The sequence below is a fragment of the Caretta caretta genome, chromosome 10 (assembly GCF_965140235.1).
Source record: "Caretta caretta isolate rCarCar2 chromosome 10, rCarCar1.hap1, whole genome shotgun sequence".
NCBI lineage: Eukaryota > Metazoa > Chordata > Testudines > Cheloniidae > Caretta > Caretta caretta.
The window spans coordinates 5423528-5443810 of NC_134215.1; the positions used below are offsets into that span (position 1 = coordinate 5423528).

Below are 20283 nucleotides of genomic sequence, written 5' to 3' on the forward strand. Positions count from 1 at the left end.
CTGTGTGTGTCAAATTTAATCTACAGGTGTATTGTGGAGTTTTATCTACTATTGCCAAGGTTTGATCTCTTTCTTCTCCTTTCATTGCAGTTGCTGCTGTGGATTTAAATAATTGATATTGATAATGTTATCTTCTTTGTGCTCCTGTTCCTGATGACTTCTGCAGGTTTGGAATCCCGCATTATGGATATGACAGGAGTGATTTTAATTAACTTTCTGGGCTACAAAGCAGATTCTGGTTTTGATTTAAAAAATCATAGCATTCTGCAGGATGATTGTTATAGGTTAGGGTCACCTGAGGGAGCTGCTGATGGAATTCCAATTATCTCCGCTATGGATTGGCTTTCCTTTGACTATTCCCAGGTGTAGAAAAGCATACAGGACAGAGGGGCATGCTTGCTATTCATTCAAAATGAAGTAGGCAGCTAGGGACATTTTACCATGGCTGCATCTATATTATGATTAAAAACTCTAGTATTCAAGGGTCTTTGTGTCTGAAATCTGTACTCTAGATGTCCTGACGCAATATACATTCAGAGAGCACACACTTCTGAATTCATTTGATGCCTACAGCTGAATAGCAGTAATTGTATAACGTAGTCATGAGCTACACATGCGCAAAAGTGCCTTTCAAAGCAACTCCCCAACTTTGCTTCTTTTTGGTATTTATTTATTTTAAACAGCAAAAATGAAAATTCTACATTTTGGACTAACACTCATAAACCCCAAAAAAGAAATTAAGCCACTTTTAACTAACTTACAAGAGCAGAAAGTAAAAGGCTTCAGATACTGGTGACCTTTTGTTTTATTTTTCATACTGTGGAATTTAAGGCCCCTGATCCCTCAATAGGATTGGAGTGAGTGGATGGACCCCTTTTACTGTGTGGAGTCCCTTGTCTTAAATGGTGGGGGAGGGAGGTACTGAAAGAACTTTCCAACTTATTATTACTCTCCCTGTTGAGCTTACCCCTCCAGAGGGGAAAATAAAAATAAAAATAAGGCATGCATACATCTTGCAACGCATTCTGAAGACTCAGGTTCTACCAGACCTTCAGTGGAAGAGGTCATGATTTCCAGAGATGATGGTCCACTGAAACTGTCTCCCCAGATGTAGGGATTGTCAGACTCAGTATCCCACCTCAGCTCAATTGTTGGATTAAAGTGCAAAGATGCAGATCCCTGAAATCCTCGAGACAACATGGGGCAAAGCCAACATCAGAACCTGCACCAGGAAATCAAATGGGAGCATTGCAAAGTTGAGCAAACAGGTGCAATGTGCTCCACGGCTAAGCAGGTAGAAAAATGTATTATAAACAATAGATTTAACACATATTTAACAATATATTATCAGTTTTATTAGATACCAAGAAGAAAAGAATGCTACCCCAGCAGTTTCCTTGATTATGCAGCCAACGGACCAAGGTTATTTGACCAGCTTACCTTCACGGGTATCTCTTTTTGTAATCCCAGGCACATACAAATGCAAAGACCAAATCATGACCACAAGAATGCAGGATGGTGTTGCTACATCTCTCTGCAATCTAAAGGGTAATAATGCCCGGAGCCAGAATACAAACAGCTATTTATTACCAACGTGAAAACAAATCACTGAAATGGATTTCAAAAGGCAAGAGAAAAGTACATGGAGTGAGAACTTAATGATTCCTGCTCAACGTCTTTGATCGCACTTTGTTTCTACGCCCGATTTCTGCTCAAATACGTCTGTATTTTGGAAGAGTAAACAGAAAGCACCCACCTTCTGAAAATCAAACCATTTAAGGTGTCTCAGCCTGAACACCCAAACACTGAGACATTAACTATCACTCGTCATTTTTGAAAGTCTTAGCCCTGGATGAACGTGATAAAGGCCCTACCTTGAAATGCTAAAAAAGGACGAGCAAACTAGCAGGCTTCCTATCTACCTGATGTGGACTACCAAGTTTCAGATCCCATTCATCTAGCACTGCTTTGGTGCATAGGTGTCAACTATATAATAGGATTGCAGCTGGCTCTCCCCAAATCCTAAGCTCACTGATTGGTCCTTTCAGGTATAATAAACCTTTGCTCACTCATTATAAAGGTTTGTCAAAACCTTCACTGTGTCACAAGATGACAAAATTGTGTTTATATCTTTAAAGCAAGTTCTGATTAAAGCAAACAAAAAAAAACTTGTAAAAGTCAGAAAATGAAAGTCAGGACTTAATTGGATATTAAGGGCCAACGTCTCTTCTTGCACCATTTTCACACAGGGAGTAATCTGGCTGAGTCCCGTGATGTTAGTCCTAACTCATACCAGTGAGAGAGGGCTAGGAGGAAGAGGGCTCATAGGTTTATTGGATGGGAAAAAGTTGCATGGCTCATTGATATTGATGAAGTTATCAGAAGCTCCTCAGATTACAATGGTGGGGTGGAGGTAAGGGAGCAACTGCAACCCAGCTGGTGAAAGAGAGAAAAGATGTCCGGAAAAAGAGAATTACTAACAAGGTAAAGCGGACAGGCAACTAGTGGTGTTCAGAGCGCTCACCTCATAATGATAATCCATACAGGTCAACTCTCTCCAGCAGCGATCACCTCGGATTTTAATCAACCCCTGTAAGAAAAAAGCCCAAAACAAAGGTTTCTTTTCTTTTACTCTTCAAGATAATACCTCAATATGTCATGCTACAGTTAAGCCACAGGGAGAGAACCACACATTAACAGAGGGAAAAAACAGATTTCAATGAATAACTTCTTTTAAAAGCCACCCTACTTCTGCGCCCAAGCTTTCATTTATTATACTTTAGAGAACATGGCAAATGCCAGAGTACTGAGAAAAATAGTTTCTAGGCAACAGACACTTTCCATTTTCTGTTTATTTAAAATAATTTGACGTATAAATCTCACTGGAAAGTGACACATCATTTAAAATGTGGCAGAAGATATCACGGGGATACATGCCTGAATGGATAGATAAAAGCATGCCATTTGTCAAGGGAACCGAAACACTTCTTATCTGAGATCAAACTGAGAGACTCTCCCGGCATTTGATCCTCCTGTGGGGCTGAGGATGTTCAGCACCTTACAGGTTCATGAAGGGATCTGAGGTGATAAGGTAACACACACACACACACACTAAGGGTAAGCCAGCCAATGCAGGTCTCACATTACAGCACCTGTACCGCAGAAAAGGCGGGGGTACATTGCCAAGCGTTTCGGATCTCTGAGAACACTCTCTTATCAACAGCGACACAGGGGGATATGTGCACTTGTCTCCGAGGTGGACAGGTTTTAGAATGGGGGTGCTGAGAGTCATTGCATCGACCTGTAAACCCCGTATATAATGGAATCCACTTCAAGCCATGGGGTGCAGCAACACCCCCCACATCTGTCGTGCCAGCCCTTATGCTGAGGAGGATGGAACACAAGACAGGAAAAGCCAGGCTGCAAAATGCTGTTATTTATTATCTATCTGGTGACTTGCTTAGACAGACGGTAAGCCCCTTAAGGCAGGGTCCCCCCCGTTTCATTGTGTGCCTAGCACAATGGGCCTCAGACCCCTGATTAGAGGCCCCAACCCTACCGCAATACAAATACTAACAAGAGTAATGACAGCAACTGTCTAAAACACAGAAGCCAAGGGACCCAGTGCTTAGCCCAGGGAGCAGCCTGGGCACCTCTGTGGGTATGTTTAAAAACCCATGGCTGGCCCTGCAAGGCGGGAGGGTCCCAGAGCTCGGGCTGCAGCCCCAGAATGAATGTCTACACCGCAGTTGAACAGCCTCTTTGCCCAAGCCCCACGAACCCAAGTCAGCTGGCATGGGCCACAGACAAACCCTGTGAGGGCTGGGATAAGCTGGGAGAGCTTCCCACTCACAAGCTGCTGAATGGCTCCAAAGACTGGTTACCACGGCCCTCTGCCCCCAACAAGCCCTGCTGCAGGGGGTGGAAAGGACAGGAGAAAGATCAGAGCAACCATGAAAAAATTAGGGCCTCTCTCTGTAAGGAGCTGAAGAGCTACCTCCAAAGCTGAACGCACTCCGACTCTGGAGTTCGAGACCCAGAGCCAACTCTCTCTCTCTACCTCCCGCGACTGAGGCCCACCTTTGCCTCCTACCATAAGATCCATATTAAAGCAGACCGAGCAGACAATTCATGCTGCCTTAGGAACCAAACAGAGGACCCAGGCTGGATATGCTGATGTAATCAAAGTAATTAGGGAAACAAAAGAAGAGAAGGGGAAGGAAGCTGACAGGCTTAAATGCAGATGGATACACTAATGACAGGTCTACTCTACCTTAGGTTAGAGGTTGGCAGTGAAATAAGCAGGTATCAGAGGTTGCTGTGCACTGATATTTCACGGCCACAACAGAGTGACATTTCCAAATCAGCGGGTCCATTCCATGGCTGGCAGTAATATTAGGATTAAATTTCTTTGCCTCAGCGATGAAGACTAAAAAGGAATCAGTCGTCCACAGCGGGAAAGACACCTGGCCAGAGATGAGTCTGTTAGCAGGAAACCATGCAATCAAGCCATGCCAGCCTGAAGGTATGCAGATTAGGAGAGTCTGCTTTGATGTATGGTTAAAGGTCTCTGATTAGGATCACAATATCCCAAATTGAGGAAAGCTTCACTAGTCAAAAGGTTGAGACAAGCTCTATGGTCTGTATACAATTAGGGGAGATTTGCCTACCTTCCTAGGTTACCTAAATTAAAAATTTCCCTCTTTCTTTAGTAGAAAAAACTCATTAATTTCCTCTACCAACCCGTGCTCAGGGATGGCAGAGATGAGGGCATGCTGAAGTTTTTGCCTTTGCAATACAAAACATTGAGGCCAAAGTTTTCCACAAATGTCTAGTGATTTTTGGTGTCCAATTTCATATACCCAGAAGGGACCTGATTACCCCAGGGGTGGGTGCTCAGCACTTTCTAGAAGTCAGGCTCCTTGAAGGCATCTCAAGTTGGGCACCCAAAAACCTGAGGCACCCAAAATCACTAGTGCTTTTCAGAAACCTTTGCCTAAGTATCTTCATCCGGTACTAACTAAAGTGCATCACCGCCTACCCGAATTGTTTGCAATTCCTGGATGGCCATTTATAAAGACACAGTTTGAGAGTATGACATATATGAGTACATTCATGCTACAGTTAGGGATTCTCAAACAGGGGGTCACAAGTGGGTTACTTGGGGAACACGAGCCTGGCTATGCCTGGGGGCTGTCAGCCGCGAGTCCCCGTTACATTAAAATTAACCTCCCCATTTGTAATTTATAAAGGGGAGGGGGTCTCAGTCATAGGCTTGCTGTGTGAAAGGTACAAAAAGTTTGAGAACCCCTGGATCATTCAATCTTAATTTAAGGGATAGCAAAACAGGCAGAGCCTTCCTGGATCCTTCCCTTCACCAACCTTATAAATACTTATAAATTTTGTGAGTGTCAACTGTGGAATAGCCCCGCTGTCGTGGCTAGGACAGCATTTTAAAAAATATTAGATGTTTTACAGTCATGGAGATTGTTTGTCCCGTAACTCCCCCGAAAATATCAAAGATCCGCACAAATAAAATCACTTTTAAGGAAGCTGGCATGGTATTCTTCAGGTCGGGAAAAAGCCATTAGGTCATCAACTACAAAAACCGCACAATAAATAGAAAATGAAAAGAACCTTAGTTAAAAACAGTTGCTCAAACATTCATCCATCAGCAAAATAATGATAGATTCAGATTTTTGACATATTTCACTACCACCCTTCTCCCCTCTTATTCTTCTACAAACAAGGCAATTATACAATGATCTTTCTATTTTGGCGCTCAGTTATGGTTCTTGGGCTTGACTTCTGAAATGTAAGTCTTAATGGAGCACAGTTACTTTAAAACTCTTCTCTTTAAAGTTTAAAATTTAATTCGAGGCTCATCTGCCTATACAGGCCATTCGCTTCACTAAGAGTGGAGTAAAACATTAAACACACATGCAAAATTAGGCACGCTGTGATGAGATCGGAAGGGAAGGAGAAAACCACTGAAGTAGGGTTTTTTTTCATGTTTTAAGAAAAAGACTGGGTATCTGGAAGGAAATTAAGTTCTATGTATTTAAATATTTTAGGGAATTAAGGCTCCAGTTCTAATGGCCAGCTTCTCAACCAGCATAAATCGGTGTCCGAAGCTGATGAAGTGACACAGGCTTACTCCAGTTGACAATGTGGCCTATTGCATTAGTATTTTTACAGATTTTTATTTTCACTGGTAGCCAAAAAGACTGCATTAACAAAGCTTAGCAGGTGCAGGACGAATATTACATTCCAATAGACTGCAAAGCGCAGGGAGTTAAAGACTCCCTTTCATGAGCTGCCCAAAGATCAGAATAATAATGATAATAAATATTAACAAATGCAGCTTTTCATTTTATTCTCCACTAGGAAGAGAGGGAGCAAGAAGAAAGGGAGATGCATTCGTGCCCTCAGCCTGAGAGATGGGAATCCCAGAAACACTCTAGCCAAAGCTGATACAGCTCAAGATCATCATCTCTCTCACACACACACACACGAATCAGACAAAAGAGGAAGATAAACCATGAAAACCACAAAGTCACATCACTAAGACAGGATGGGAAAGAACAGCCAGTGCTGGTCTGGTGAAGGTCATTGCTAGGTTTGTCGCTTTGTGATTTTACACTAAAGTAGGTTATAAATTAGGACAGTTTGTCACTTTCCTCTCCATTATTTTCTTAGTGGGCACTGTATAAAAAAAACCCGACAGATTCCCTGTCAACAAACAGGGCTTCATCTCCTTAACTATTGTACGCAGCTCTTCTCTGGAATCGTGACTAAAATTACAGGATATGTTGATACCATCTCACAGGATGTCTCATAGGCTGACAGCCCTGTCAGTGGAGAAGAGAGGAAGTTAAAAGGACTCTGCCCAAGAATGCTATAATATTAAAAAAAAAAGTCTATCTTGATGACCTTCTCTCCTACCTTGTCCAGGCTGTTATCAAGCTGTACTGTCCAGCTGAGACTATAAGAACATGTATCTTATGAGAACACAAACACGTTAAAATCTCTCCTGCAATAAATCATTGAACAAAATATAGTTGAATAAAACATTAATATAAAGCACAAAGATGGAGAGGGAAAAAAAAGATCATTTAAAGCAGCCAACGTTAAATCTCTTTTTCAGATATGTAAAAAGCCCAATGATCTTTTTAGGGGAAGTTACTTGTTTTCAGTAGATGGATAGTTTTTAAGGTCCACATCATATCCACATCAGTCATTCTGAGTTTTCCACTGACTTTAATGGGAGCTGGATCAGGCACTAAAAGCAAAAAACTTATCTCTATGTAAAGCATCCTAATCATTCCCCAAATTAATTTCTCCATTCAAGAAATATCACCAAATAGGGAATGAATGGTATACAGACACCTGGTGAGACACATCCCTGCCTGCCCCAAAGAGCTTATAATCTACAGCTACATTTACGACAGCGTGCAGAGCAGTGGTTCTCAACCAGGGTACATGTACCCCTGGGGGTACGCAGAGGTCTTCTGGGGGTACATCAACTCCTCTAGATATCTGCCTAGTTTTACAACAGGCTACATAAAAAGAACTAGCAAAGTCAGTGCGAACTAAAATTTCATATAGACAATGACTTGTTTATACTGCCCTATACACTGAAATGTAAGGACAATATTTATATTCCATTTGATTTATTTTATAATTATATGGTAAAAATGGGAAAGTCAGCAATTCTTCAGTAATAGTGTGCTGGGACACTTTTGTATTTTTATGTCTGATTTTGGAAGCAAGTAATTGTTAAAGTGAGACGAAACTTGGGGGTAAGCAAGACAAATCAGACTCCTGAAAGGGGTACAGTAGTCTGGAAAGGTTGAGAGCCACCGGTGTAGAGTACATCCTCTGCCTGCCCGCCTAGCACAGGTATAAATAGCAGCATGGACAATAAGGCACTGGTTAGATGAGTAAAGACACACCAGAACCTACATGGCTCTCCATGCATCTAAGCCGTTCCTCCCGTGTCTACGCTGCGATTGTCAGTAGCAGCATGTCCTGCTGACGGAGCTTTTCCCTGCCCCAGGGAAAGGCTCCAACAGTGGGGAGGTGGCAGAGAAAGGCTTCAGAGCCTTTTCTCAATGCAGTGAAAGGCTCTGTCAGGGGCGCGGCGGCAGGGAAAGGGCCTGGCAGCTCTCCACTGTGAGCCCTACAGGCTGCCGCAGGTGTAGACAAGGCCTGACAAAGGGAGGGTGGAAGAAAAGTCAAAGAGAGGGCAAGTGATGTGCCCAAGCTCATACAGCAGGTCAGTGGCAGAACTGGGAACAGAACCCAGGTCTCCTGACCCTGTCCAATGCACCATGCTGCCTCAGTCAGTCACATTGTGTGTGGAATCTAGTTGCTTTATCTAACATGAGGTTATGGAATGGAATGTTTTTCTAGCTTGAACTTTTCTGCTTTTTTGTTTCTTTGTATCATTGTGAACTCATGGGAACCCTTGGGATAAATGGATCATATAAGAGAACAAAATAAATACTTTTTTGGTACGTAACTTCCAAGTGTCCCTCACTTTTGCTAAAACTGGGCCGTGTTCTCTCCAGGCCCCAGACTGTCTGAAAAATAGAAACAGGCCCATGTTGCAAGCCTCTGATCCCATGCAGGGATCTTTGAATCTGGGATTTAGGTTTGGTGCATCCTAGAGAGCTGAAGTATTCTGATCTGATTTCTGGTCTGGGCTGGAGCAGAGGAGCATTTGGATCTGAAGTTCTAACTCAGGCCCATCTACACCTGGAAGGTCTGTAAACCTTTCTAACAAAAGAACCAGGGTACATTCACAGAAATGAAAAGATGGCAAAATTCAAAGCCAATAAAAGGAAATACTTTTACATATAATATGTAATTAGACTGTGGAACTCATTGCCACAGTAAGACACTGATGCCAAAGTATTTGAAAGATTCCAAAATAGATTGAATCTTCTTGTTGTCCATATAAGTATCCAGTACATGCTTCAGAACTTAAGCTGATCTCTAACCATTAGAGGTTACAATGACTTCAAATAGGGGGAGATTATCCCAAATCTGCACCTGTGGGCACCTTCCATTGAAACATTTTGCACTGGCCACTGTTGGAGAGAGGACACTGGAACAGATGGACCTTTGGTCTGATCCACTATGGCAATTCCTCTGTTCCCATGACCCTTGCAACAAATTTAGGCTGAGTTGCAAGTCTGAAACCAAAGCAGGGACCAGGTGAGTTTCGTGCAGCTTCTCTAATGGAAGTTTTGCATGGCTAATGTAATAATGCCTTTGTATAGAGGCAATAAGAGCTGTCAGGCCTTCTACAAAAACAAAAGGAAAGCCCATAAAAAGAAAAGAGGTTTTATGGCTGATCACTTGTCGCCATGTGTAGGAGGCCACATGACGGAAATGTGAAATGCTCTTAGTGCATTTGCATGCACGGCTTTGAATCCATTCCAGGTGACTATCCATAGGACATGACTGTCCTGTTTCTCATGTTGCTACCTTGGGTCAGTATCTGTATGCAAAAAAGCAAAAAAAAAGGAACTCTTTACTATGGGTGTGGGGTGGTTTTATGCCTTCAAATTCAAATAGCTCAGCTAGATGAACTAAATGTGCAAATCAGATTGCCCATGAACCAGCTAACGTTAGTTGACACACCCAGGTGACACCAACTCAAGTTAACCTTAACTTTCTTTTTAGGTAGGAAGGGTGTTGGGGCAGGGACCACCCTATCCTGCACCCAGTCCAGTACAGCTTGACCCTAAGAACCAAAGGAGCCATAACCCAGCCCCTGATACTCCAGTGTCAATCTCTGGGCCATGCAGGTCTCGATGCAACAGAAATCTGAGTCTTCAGATGTAATATCTCTGGGGGAAAGGAACGTGTTTCTTTCTAACAGTGTAAATTGCCATGGCATGCCATAAATTCTCATTAATAATAGTTACTCTTTACTGCTACAGTGAGCTCGGCTGGTGTTTCATAATAGTTATTCCATTTAATTAACCGGTGTAGTGAGCCCCAACATTCACTACACAGGTTAATATCTCACCTGCACTGAAACGCAAGAGCTGTTTCATCAAACAATCGGACTGATGGAGCTCGCCCACCAATATTCAAATCCGTGCTGTGTGAAACAAAGGGCAGGGCACACCTGGCCCTGTCACACTGTGATGGTGCATGGGAATGCCACTGTACGACACGTCATCAACGTTGCACCAACTCTCACAGTGCTGAATGGAAAGATGGCATCGTATTAGTACACATGAACTTCCATAGCCTTCCCTTCGAACTGCAAGCATGGAAATACAGGGACGTTCAGGGACTGATTTTATGAGGCTCTTATCACCTTCCTTTTTGATCCTCTATTTTATTGGCTAAAAATATTCAACCGAGACAATTCAGATTCAAAGCATGTTTTATTTGCACCATGACAAGAGGTCGACAATTTGCACTGTGTTTGAAAATCATAGGGCAGATTTTCACTCCCACGACAACCTCTGCATGCAGCTGTGGTTCCATACAAAGGCTATAAAATCTCCTTGCCAGCCATGGGCTGCCCTATGCAAGCCCGCTTGCAAGATCTGGTGAAGTGGGCACACCAAGGGCAGGAAGTGAGTCCCCTTGCTCTGGGAATTCTCAGCTGCTGCACACTGCAAAGCAGCCCACAAGCAGCCAGAGGGGCAACAACCCAGAGTCAGATAGGTGAAAAGGGTGATCTTTGATCCCCCTCCTCCTGGGCTACGCCTTTTTTGTGCCATCCTACCATGAGGCATAGTACAAAATCTTAGCCTAGGTTTATAGCCTTTTGCCAGAAGGCTGGTTTGGTTTCCTGGTCTAGGCCATTCCTCTGTAGTCACATGCACCTAGCATTCAACGCTAGCCGCAGCAAAATCATCTTAACTTATCAAACCAAGAGGGTAGGCAGAAATGGCCAGATAGGAAAGTTTGACAAAGCATGTCCTTAATTAGTAGCACTTGACTAATGGGAACACCAGCAGCTGACATGTCGGCTTATGGATGTGTTTATACCCTTTACATTAGCACCCAAATTAATCTCTGCAACACTGACTAGTGATTTAAATGGGGGTGAGGGGGCATCAGAAAAAAAAACCTAGTTTAAGAAGAGGATGAGATTCTAATTGACCATTTTAGCTGGGGGAGGGAAGAAATGTCAATCTTTACATCTGCTGGAGTTTCGTGTCTGCTGGATTTCTTTCAATCTGCTACCAATTCCCAATCCATTTTCAAGCCTTCTCTATTTATACTGAATGGGCCTATATGCCACAGCTGCAGTGCATTATGCCGCCATAATGCAGATCAAAGCATGGGAACAAATTCCCGTCCCCAGATCCCAAACATGCAAAGACTGGGGGTGCCACTGACATAACCTGATCATGCTCTTCTAGGAGGTGGGGAGAAGAGGCAAACAACCGGAACGAAAAGGAATCCGCGGGAGAGCATCGTTAGCCCTCCTTTCCCCCCACAAATGGAAATTACTCTTCTCTCATTTAGCCAGGGGCCAAAGATATCTCCTTATGAGGAATGTATATGTGGAGTGAAAATTAGGCAGCAGTCAAAGGAGACAAACACTGGCTACAATAGAAAGTTAAAATAAAAAGAGAAACAATGATCTAGGAACAGACTTTTGGAGGGAAACAACATTAAAATATGTCAAGATTTTGCTGGCACATTTTTAATAGCACCTACAAAAATGTGGCTCAAAAGCATGAAAAGTTACAGAATACAGAGTTAAGGCTTAAATTCAGAATTAAAGTCAGAATGTAGCTTGCATTTTTAACCATGACGTAGTTTCTTTATTCATGTGCATGCCAGTCAGATCTACAATGTTAACGCTTTAAAGGCTCTCTGTTGGCTAGGGTTTTCCCTGGTAGCTTTGTTTGTTTTAATTAAACAAAGGGAAAAAAAGAAAATCACCCATCTTAGGCCCAGATTCAGCAGTTCATCCTTATTCAGCAAAACACACGAGTGCTTAACGCCTGCAGAAAAACGGTGGCATACGTGAAGCAAGTGAACCCTAAAGGCACAGAAACCAGCAGGCAAATTAAAAAAAAAATACACTAAAATAAAAAAATCACATGCTTTTTAAACCAATCTCATGATTTTTGAACACTTGTGTTTGGCGATATTCCGCCCCCTCTCCTGCCCTCTCCTCTCCCCCGGCTCTCTTTTCCAAATGGTGCTTACACAGTTCAAGGTGACTTATGCTTTTAGAAACAGGATAGATCGATTGATCAGTTATCCCAGAGCTAGTAAACATTCTTCAAGGGGACAATATCCTCACCACTCAACCACTCTTACTTTTCACAAGCAGAGAAGCATTTCCAAGTGCACCTACTGTTTACATCTGACAAATGAACAGACTAACATGTTACAGTTCCTTGTCAGCTTTCGTTTATTGAAGAACTGGTTCCAGTTGCTAGGGGATAAAATGACAAGCAAACACCACTCTGCAGACTGCAGCACGTCTAACAATATTAAACCATCCCAGTTTTTATGACCCTTTCGAAATACGTTGATGTTCAAAATACAATAATACGACACCGTCATGCAGAATTGTAGAATCACAAAGAGGTAGGACTGGAAGGGACCTTGATAGGCCCTCTAGTCCTGTGCCCTGCCCTGAGGCAGGACGAAGTATTATTTCCACCATCTCTGACACTTCTGTTTGTCTAAACCTGTTCTTAAAAATCTCCGGGGACAGAAGGTTCCACAAGCTCCCGAAGTATTTTGAAAGGCTCTGTCAGCCAATCTTCAACTCTCTTTCCAACACTCTCCATGGATTTTTTTATTAAAATTTGAGAGTTTGGGATGTGTGCGCACTGGGGATGAGATGCCAGCCAGTAATGCTGTTTATTATATGTTGTTAAATCACCAAAACCATATCAGGATAAGGAAGAAAGCCCAAACTGTCAAGCGACTTTGAAATAGCACCTGAGAAATAAATAATAATAATAAAATAACGGCGCGTTATTTCTATGGCGGTCGCACCTCGGTCTCAGTCATGGAACAAGACCCCGTTGTGCTAGGTGCTGTACAAATAGCAATACAAACAGATACAAAACAGAACAAAAAGATGGTCCCCGCCCAAAGATGGGTCCTTCATAGAATCAATTTTACCCAACTCTTTCCACTGCAGTCCAAACCATTATTGTTCTGAGGATCCCAAGAGTGGTGTCCTGTGCTCTCATTGAGAAATTTAAACATGATTCAAACTTAGAAGTCTATAAGAAAATGTCTACTAGCACCCCGATGAATAAGCACACAACGTACAGTTCTGAAACACCTCTTTGGGGGGAAAAAATGATCAGGATAACCACAGAAAGCAGTGCAGCACAGAAACCTTAGAGTAGCATTTTGTTTTTAATTTCAATGACATTCCAAAATATATTTAAAGTTGTTTCAAATTTTTTTTTAATTGGCAAATTTAGTAAACATCTCCCCAGTTGTTCACCAAGTGAAAACAGACCACCAATAGAGATGGTTAAAATGATGAATTTCCAAATCTAGAGAAAAAAAGAGGGGGGAGGGTAGATTTTGGGAGGAAAGCATTTCCCCCGCTTTTTTTTCCAACCAGCTTTAATCATTACACAAAACTAAGTGGAAAAGGGACCAATTTCGCCTTTGGAGCCCACATTCCTTCTCCAGTGACAATACTGAAAGCTCTCGCCCTCGCTCCCTCCTCCTCCCAAGCCCTCGCAAAGTGAACAAGGCAAATAAAGCAATTGGCTCTATTTGCAAGGGGGGAGAGACTTTCAAAGCATTGACTCTCAGAAGGGAAAGGTATTCAGCAACACAAATTAAATACAAGCTAAAGGGAAGGAAACAGGTGGCTAAGTGAACTAGTAATTGGCCTTTCACCTCTATGGCCTTGCTTTGAATCCAGCTCCAGCCAGAATTATTAAATTCATACTGATCAGATGGTGGCTACAAAGAAACAGGGGTTGATCATTTCAGCTGAGTTCATGGCAGCCAGAATGTAAAATAAGCCCTTTGGAATAATAAGAAAGCCTGCCCTGGAAAAGGCAAACTCTCTGTCATATTAATTTACAGCTGACTTCGGCTGTAGGCCATTCTATGCACTCAGAAATCTCACAACGCTGCCGTCTGCATGAGGACTATAAAATGTTAACCCTGGATTGAATTAGTATTGAGAATGAAATATGTTCTCAATACCTTCTCCTCTACTAAGTCTGGTCCCTTTAGGGCACACTGAGGAGCACAAGGGAGGATGGAATAGTGGCACCTGTTTACACTTTGAAAGCTGCAACCTTCGGGGCTCTCAGCCCCTTAAAATTAAGCAGCACTAAATTTACCAACATTTTTCACAAGGGAAGAAAAATGACATCTAGGGTTGCCTTTTTACAGTATTTGGTAAAATGCATGTTTTTAATAAGTGGATTCGCTATTCTCCCCATAAACGGTTCTGTAAGCCTAGTTTTTAAAAATACCGTCATGCACGATCATGTAAAAATGGTATTTTCCAACTCAACACTTCTGCTTTTTGGGTGCATTCTGGGACCCAGCTACAAAGTTTAGTGACAAAAAATAAGTTCTTGCTCGTTTTTGCTGCAGAGCCTACACAGCGGTGGGACAGGGAGCTGTATTCCATTCCAGCTCAAGCATCATCAACAAATGGCCAGCTAAATTCCTGGTGCAGGGCCAAGTTTTGCACTTGGTTACATCCATGCAACCCTAGTGAAGACAATGAAATGAGTAAGACAAGGCAAACATGGTTCAGGCCAACAGCTCGGGAAAAAACGGGTTCAGTGAACAGGTGAGTTTTAGGTGCAATACAAACGAGAAGAGAGAGGGCACCTAGTATATTAGCATAGGGATAGTATAACAGAAACAACCTGATTCTGATCTCATGTACCCCAACGTTAAACAGGGGTAGCTCCACTGAAACTAATTTGACAGATCCGAGTCAAGGTCTGTGCATCTCAGATCCGGACTCCAGTGCACCTCCAATTTTTGGGGCGGCTTGCATTTTGGGTCTTTGGTTCAGGCCTATCACTACTTTTAAGGACAGACAGCAGGAAGCATTATTTTAGCCACTTGTATTATACTGGAAATTTAAGTAACGTGGAGGAAAAAAACCCCTCCAGAGTTTAACTCATCTACTCACTTGCCTGCCACAGTACACACATTGTGGTTAGTGCGTGGGTCACTGACCAGTCGTTAAGCATGACTAATTTGTCTCCCCACAACTAACAGTTGTGTAATGGCAACCAACTCAACTGAAGACTTGCTATTTATAAATAATAAACCACCTCAAATGCAAACAGATTGTCAAATCTGTTTGCAAAAGTTTGCCAAGGGAAAAAACTGCAGCTATCTCCAAATGAATCAATTCCAGTTTTGCTTGATTAAATAACCTCTCTTCCCCCTCACTGTAAGAGGATCCAACAAAGGAGATTTCAGTGGAAATGAAGCCATAAAGAGGAAATTTACCAACAGCTTTCAATGTCTGCATTTCATGAGTTTGATTAAATCATGGCACAAATCCCAAATCGAAGGCTACAGTGTACAGTGCCACACGGAACGTTAACGCTGGTGTGAGTGGTGGAACTTCAAGCAAAGTCAGTTGATCTTAAAGATGAGGCCTCTGTCTGGCATTAATGTAGCTCCAAAACTCCCACTGCATGGTGGTAACGCATTGGTGACCCTGTTTTGGTCTTTCAAGCAATAGCACTCCACACCTCTCACTGTGCTCAATATCCCCAATGAAAAAGTTGCTACCCAGTCATACTGTTACTCTGTTGCCTCATCTTCTGATAAGCAGGATCACGTCTTCACCCTAGAGGGCCCAACTCTGCCCTGATTTATGAAGGTGAAACTGCCATTGAGAAGCCATGTGTGTCATGTTAGAATCTAGTCATATATTTTAATGGATTTTCTTCTCCACTGCCTCTTAAAACGAACAAAAGGAAGTATTTCTTCACACAACACACAGTCAACCTGTGGAACTCCTCACCGGAGGATGTTGTGAAGGCCAAGACTATAACAGGGTTCAAAAAAGAACTAGGTACATTCATGGCGGATAGGTCCATCAATGGCTATTTGGTCCACATAGGTCCATGTAGGTCCATCAGGATGGGTAGGGATGGCGTTCCTCGTCTCTGTTTGTCAGAAGCTGGGAATGGGTGACAGGGGATGATTACACTTGATGATTACCTGTTCTGTCCATCCCTCTGGGGCACCTGGCACTGGCCACTGTCAGAAGACAGGATACTGGGCTAGATGGACCTTTGGTCTGACCCAGTCTGGCCGTTCTTATGTTCTCTTCTAGCCATTCTGCCTGAGCCATATCACGATATTGAACTGGGATTCTCTCACATGCCCTCTTATGGCAACTCTTCCTCTAGTTCTCTGTTCCTCTTGTAAAACCTACTCTTCCCCTTTTGGGGAGGGAGGGATTCCCCCTTCAAGTAATGCTTTGCCCATCTCACCTCTGCTCCATGCACTCTCAATCAAATGTCCTCCTTTATTGAAGGAGGGGTGGTGGTTTTCCAATAGAATCATTAAATATTTTTTTCCAGTTCTGGGATCACGTCAACAAAGATTTTTTTTTTTAATCTTCTTAAGGTAGGAATTGAACCAGCAACCCATCAATCCACCCCCCAAAACAAACACACACACACTCACTCTCTCTCTCTCTCCCCCAACTACAGGGCTGCTGTCCTCCAACACACATACACTGTGATCAAGACACACACACAGCCCCAGCACTTCAGGGCTGCTGCTTAGTAAACCTCTCCTTACAATAAATCCTGTGGCTGCGTGAGGCAGAAACTAGATCACGTTAGTCCTGCTGACATGGACAAATTACTTCACAACCAGCAGCATAACAGCTAGCATGTGCATAGTGAGTGTGGTTATCACTGCATATAAATAATAATAATTTCCATTCTTCTACTGACTAGACCCAGTGTTTTATTAATGAAAGAAACAGTAATATCCCCATTTTACAGATGTGAAAGCACAGAGACAAGACCCGAGTGACGCAGTCTTTGACCCCAGCTCTGCCTCCCAGTCGTATGCTTTAATCCCAAGACGATCCTTGCTTGCTAGAATTTACACATCTATCCTTACACAAGTGAGAATACAATCCAGTTTGGTTTTGCATGCAGGATGGCATTGTGTGGGGTGTGTGAAGGCTGGACACGCTGTGTTTTCTCCTGGCTATGCAACAATACATGCAATGGGTCAGGTATGAAAGATTAGCTGTCTGGACACCGTAACTTTTAGCAAACCTATTTTATCCACGGTCTTAAAGTAGTTAACTGGAACTTTCCAGTGATAACTTCTTCTATCACAACTAACATTAATATATGGCCTTAAGGTTTATTTCGGTATAATGGGGTATCAGGATAGAACGTGTCCCAGCATGATACAATACAATGCAGAGAACAGCGTGGATCAGCTCTGAAGTAATTTATTAATATGGTGTGCTTCACCAGTTATTGGGATGTTTACTGCATGTCTGTATTGGGTTAAATCAACACTGCTGCTGGGAAACCAGCAGGAAGGTGAAACAGTAACTCAAGATAAGACCCCTCTCAGAAAACAGGGGAGGGTCATTACAAGAAAATGAGAGACTCTGGGGAGACTGACTGGACCTTTGAGTTTATCTAACTGGTTTTTGATTAGCAGAGCCAAAAGGTTTGTATTAGCATCATCCACCTAGCTCTTATACTGTGCTTTTCATCAGTAGATAAAATGCGTTACACCCGGAAACCGTGGCAGCTGGGATGAAGTTAGACCTACATAAATCAATACCAACTTCTTTTGCCTCCAGGTGGTTCTGAACTTCTTCTACCAGAGCAATAGTATCTGCATCAAAGCTACAGCTCATCCAGTTTGCTTTTAAACGTCTTCCACTGGCAGAATCCTAAATGCTACCCTTCAGCATCTACCAAGCATCTTGCAGTGTTGTAGCTGTGATGGACCCAGGATATGAGAGTGACCAGGTGGGTGAGATCATCTCTTTTATCAGACCAACTCATGCTTGTAAAAAAGGCAAGCTTTTGAGCTCCACAGAACATTCCTTCTGAAGCTCAAAAGCTTGTCTCTTTCGCCAAGAGAAGTTGGTCCATATCACCTCGGAGGTTCCTGCTATTCACATCCCCTTCTGAGGTTTCCTTGAGGTGATGTGCTCCAATATAATGGAACTATTATCAGAGAAATACCATGGAAGATACCAACTGTTCCAGGTGCAGACTGCAACCTCGACTTCGGGTGAATCGTTTCTGTGGGAAACGGAACTTCACATAAGATCCCAATGCAACACACACACAGTCGTATTCAGTCGTATTCACTGGCTAAAATATACAACCACACAACTACAACAACTAATTATTTGTATTGCAGCAACACTTACAGACCCACAGTTGAGATCAGGGCCCTACTGTGCTAAGCATTCTACATACATTTATTTTCTCCCACCAAACTAACACTGTTCTAATATTCACAGCACAAACTAAGCAAACACCTGTGCAGAACACCCTTGCATTTGTACCTGAACCTATCTCCATAAAGGAGCGTGTCCAAAGACAATTATTAGCGCAAGAGCTGCTAAAGAGTCACTGATTTATACAAATCCTTTACATTTTTAAGCTTTGTGTAAGGCGGAATATGTCTCAAAAGAAGTTAATTGTTCATTTATTTACTCGATGCCAGGCAAAATGATTCATAATCCATTAGATGATTAATCATCTGTTACTATGAAGCCATCTGAGTGATTGCAATGAGAATGTGTACGTAGCCCCTTGTTTTGTACGCGTTTGATTCATATAAATGTACTACTTTGATTTAACTAAAAAAAAAAGCGGCTGAACTTTGGCACACGAAATCCTTCTCTTAACTTGCACAGATTACTCCGTCCAACTGCACCCCTTTCAGACGGATGCATTTTGGGGATTCAAAATGAAAAAGCCTAAATAATTAAAATGTCATTCAAATTCTAAGCTGATATGAATCACGCTAAAAAAAAAAATCTAAAAAATTCTTTCAGGAGTGGGGGATAATTACATTCCTCCCCATCTATTGATTTTTCTCTACAATGCAGATGTCAGATTTTCCACGGATTTTTTTCTTCCAGGGTGAGTGTCAAAGAGGAACAAAGCTGTCTTTGAGACTTTTTCAGCCCAAAATTAATTCTGAAAAAATGGTACAGACAGGCCAATGGCATGGCAAGCTGAAAGAAAGCCTGGTGACTCAAAGCTATGTCTGTGAAATTCTATTGATATCTGCTTTGGAAGGGGTTGGGGGGCATGGCACGATGGTTATAAATTTAGAGTCAATCCAAAGACTTTTTTTTTTTAATGCGTCTAAACAATATGAGGAGTGAAGGGGGAGGGAGAAGGAAAAGGGAGAAACTTCAAAGAAGGGCAACAGTTCCGGATTTAAAATTGTTCCAGGGATGTTAACACGCTCACCACATGCAATCAAGTCTCACACTTCTGAAATTCAACCATTCACCAACCTGTGGAAGCACAATGAACAGATTAGCTGCTAACGTACACTATCCCCCCCACAATGTTACACCTGAGATAAAAATGGTTTCTACATCTTATAAAAGCCTATACAAATACATTTTAAAGAGCAACTAGCGTCATGCCAAAAATTTATGCTTGTGGAGACAGGATGGCTTTACAGATCTAACTTGAACAGGAATGCTGGAGAGGTTTAGGTATTTTCCCCCCCAAACGCAATGAAAACCACTTTACAGTTTGGACTTAAACCTTCCTGCATCTTAGGGCTTGTCTGCACTACAATTTATGTCAGTACAACTTATGTCACTCCTGGGTATGAATAAGCCACCCCCATGAGCGACGTAAATTACACCAACCTAAGTGTCAGAAGGGACATCACTATCGCTGCAAGAGAGCTTCTCCCACCAACACAGCTACCACCTTTCGCCGAGATGGATTTATTATGCCAATGGGAGAGCACTCGCTCGTGGGCATAGAGCGCCTTCGCCAGACAGGCTACAATGTAGCGCTTCTAGTGTAGACTGGACCTTAGTGTGTTGGCAGCCCAAACACAGCTGCTTCCTGCGAGGCCAGCAGCACTAGAAAATGAAACTGCCTAAAAACAAAAGCGAAAGAGACCAGTTTATTTTCATTGGTCAAGCCAAATGAAGTCCAAACTCTTTAAGGAATAGCATGAATGGTGACAAGTAAATTAGATTTCAATATTCTTGCCATTTAATAAGCTATTAGCAGCACAGACAGGCACATTTTTAGAGTTAAATATGGTTATTTATTC

At 42.5% G+C, this 20283-nt stretch overlaps 1 protein-coding gene across 3 annotated transcripts in view; it reads right to left on the reverse strand.

Annotated features, from left to right (window-relative positions):
• LMF1 (lipase maturation factor 1) overlaps positions 1 to 20283 on the reverse strand; it is a 336726-nt gene that overhangs the window by 190543 nt on the left and 125900 nt on the right. For all 3 annotated transcript variants that reach the window (XM_048866655.2, XM_048866657.2, XM_075117566.1), the window contains one exon: positions 2525 to 2590. In XM_048866655.2, coding sequence (XP_048722612.2) covers positions 2525 to 2590 — 66 coding nt within the window. The remainder of the gene's footprint in view (positions 1 to 2524; positions 2591 to 20283) is intronic.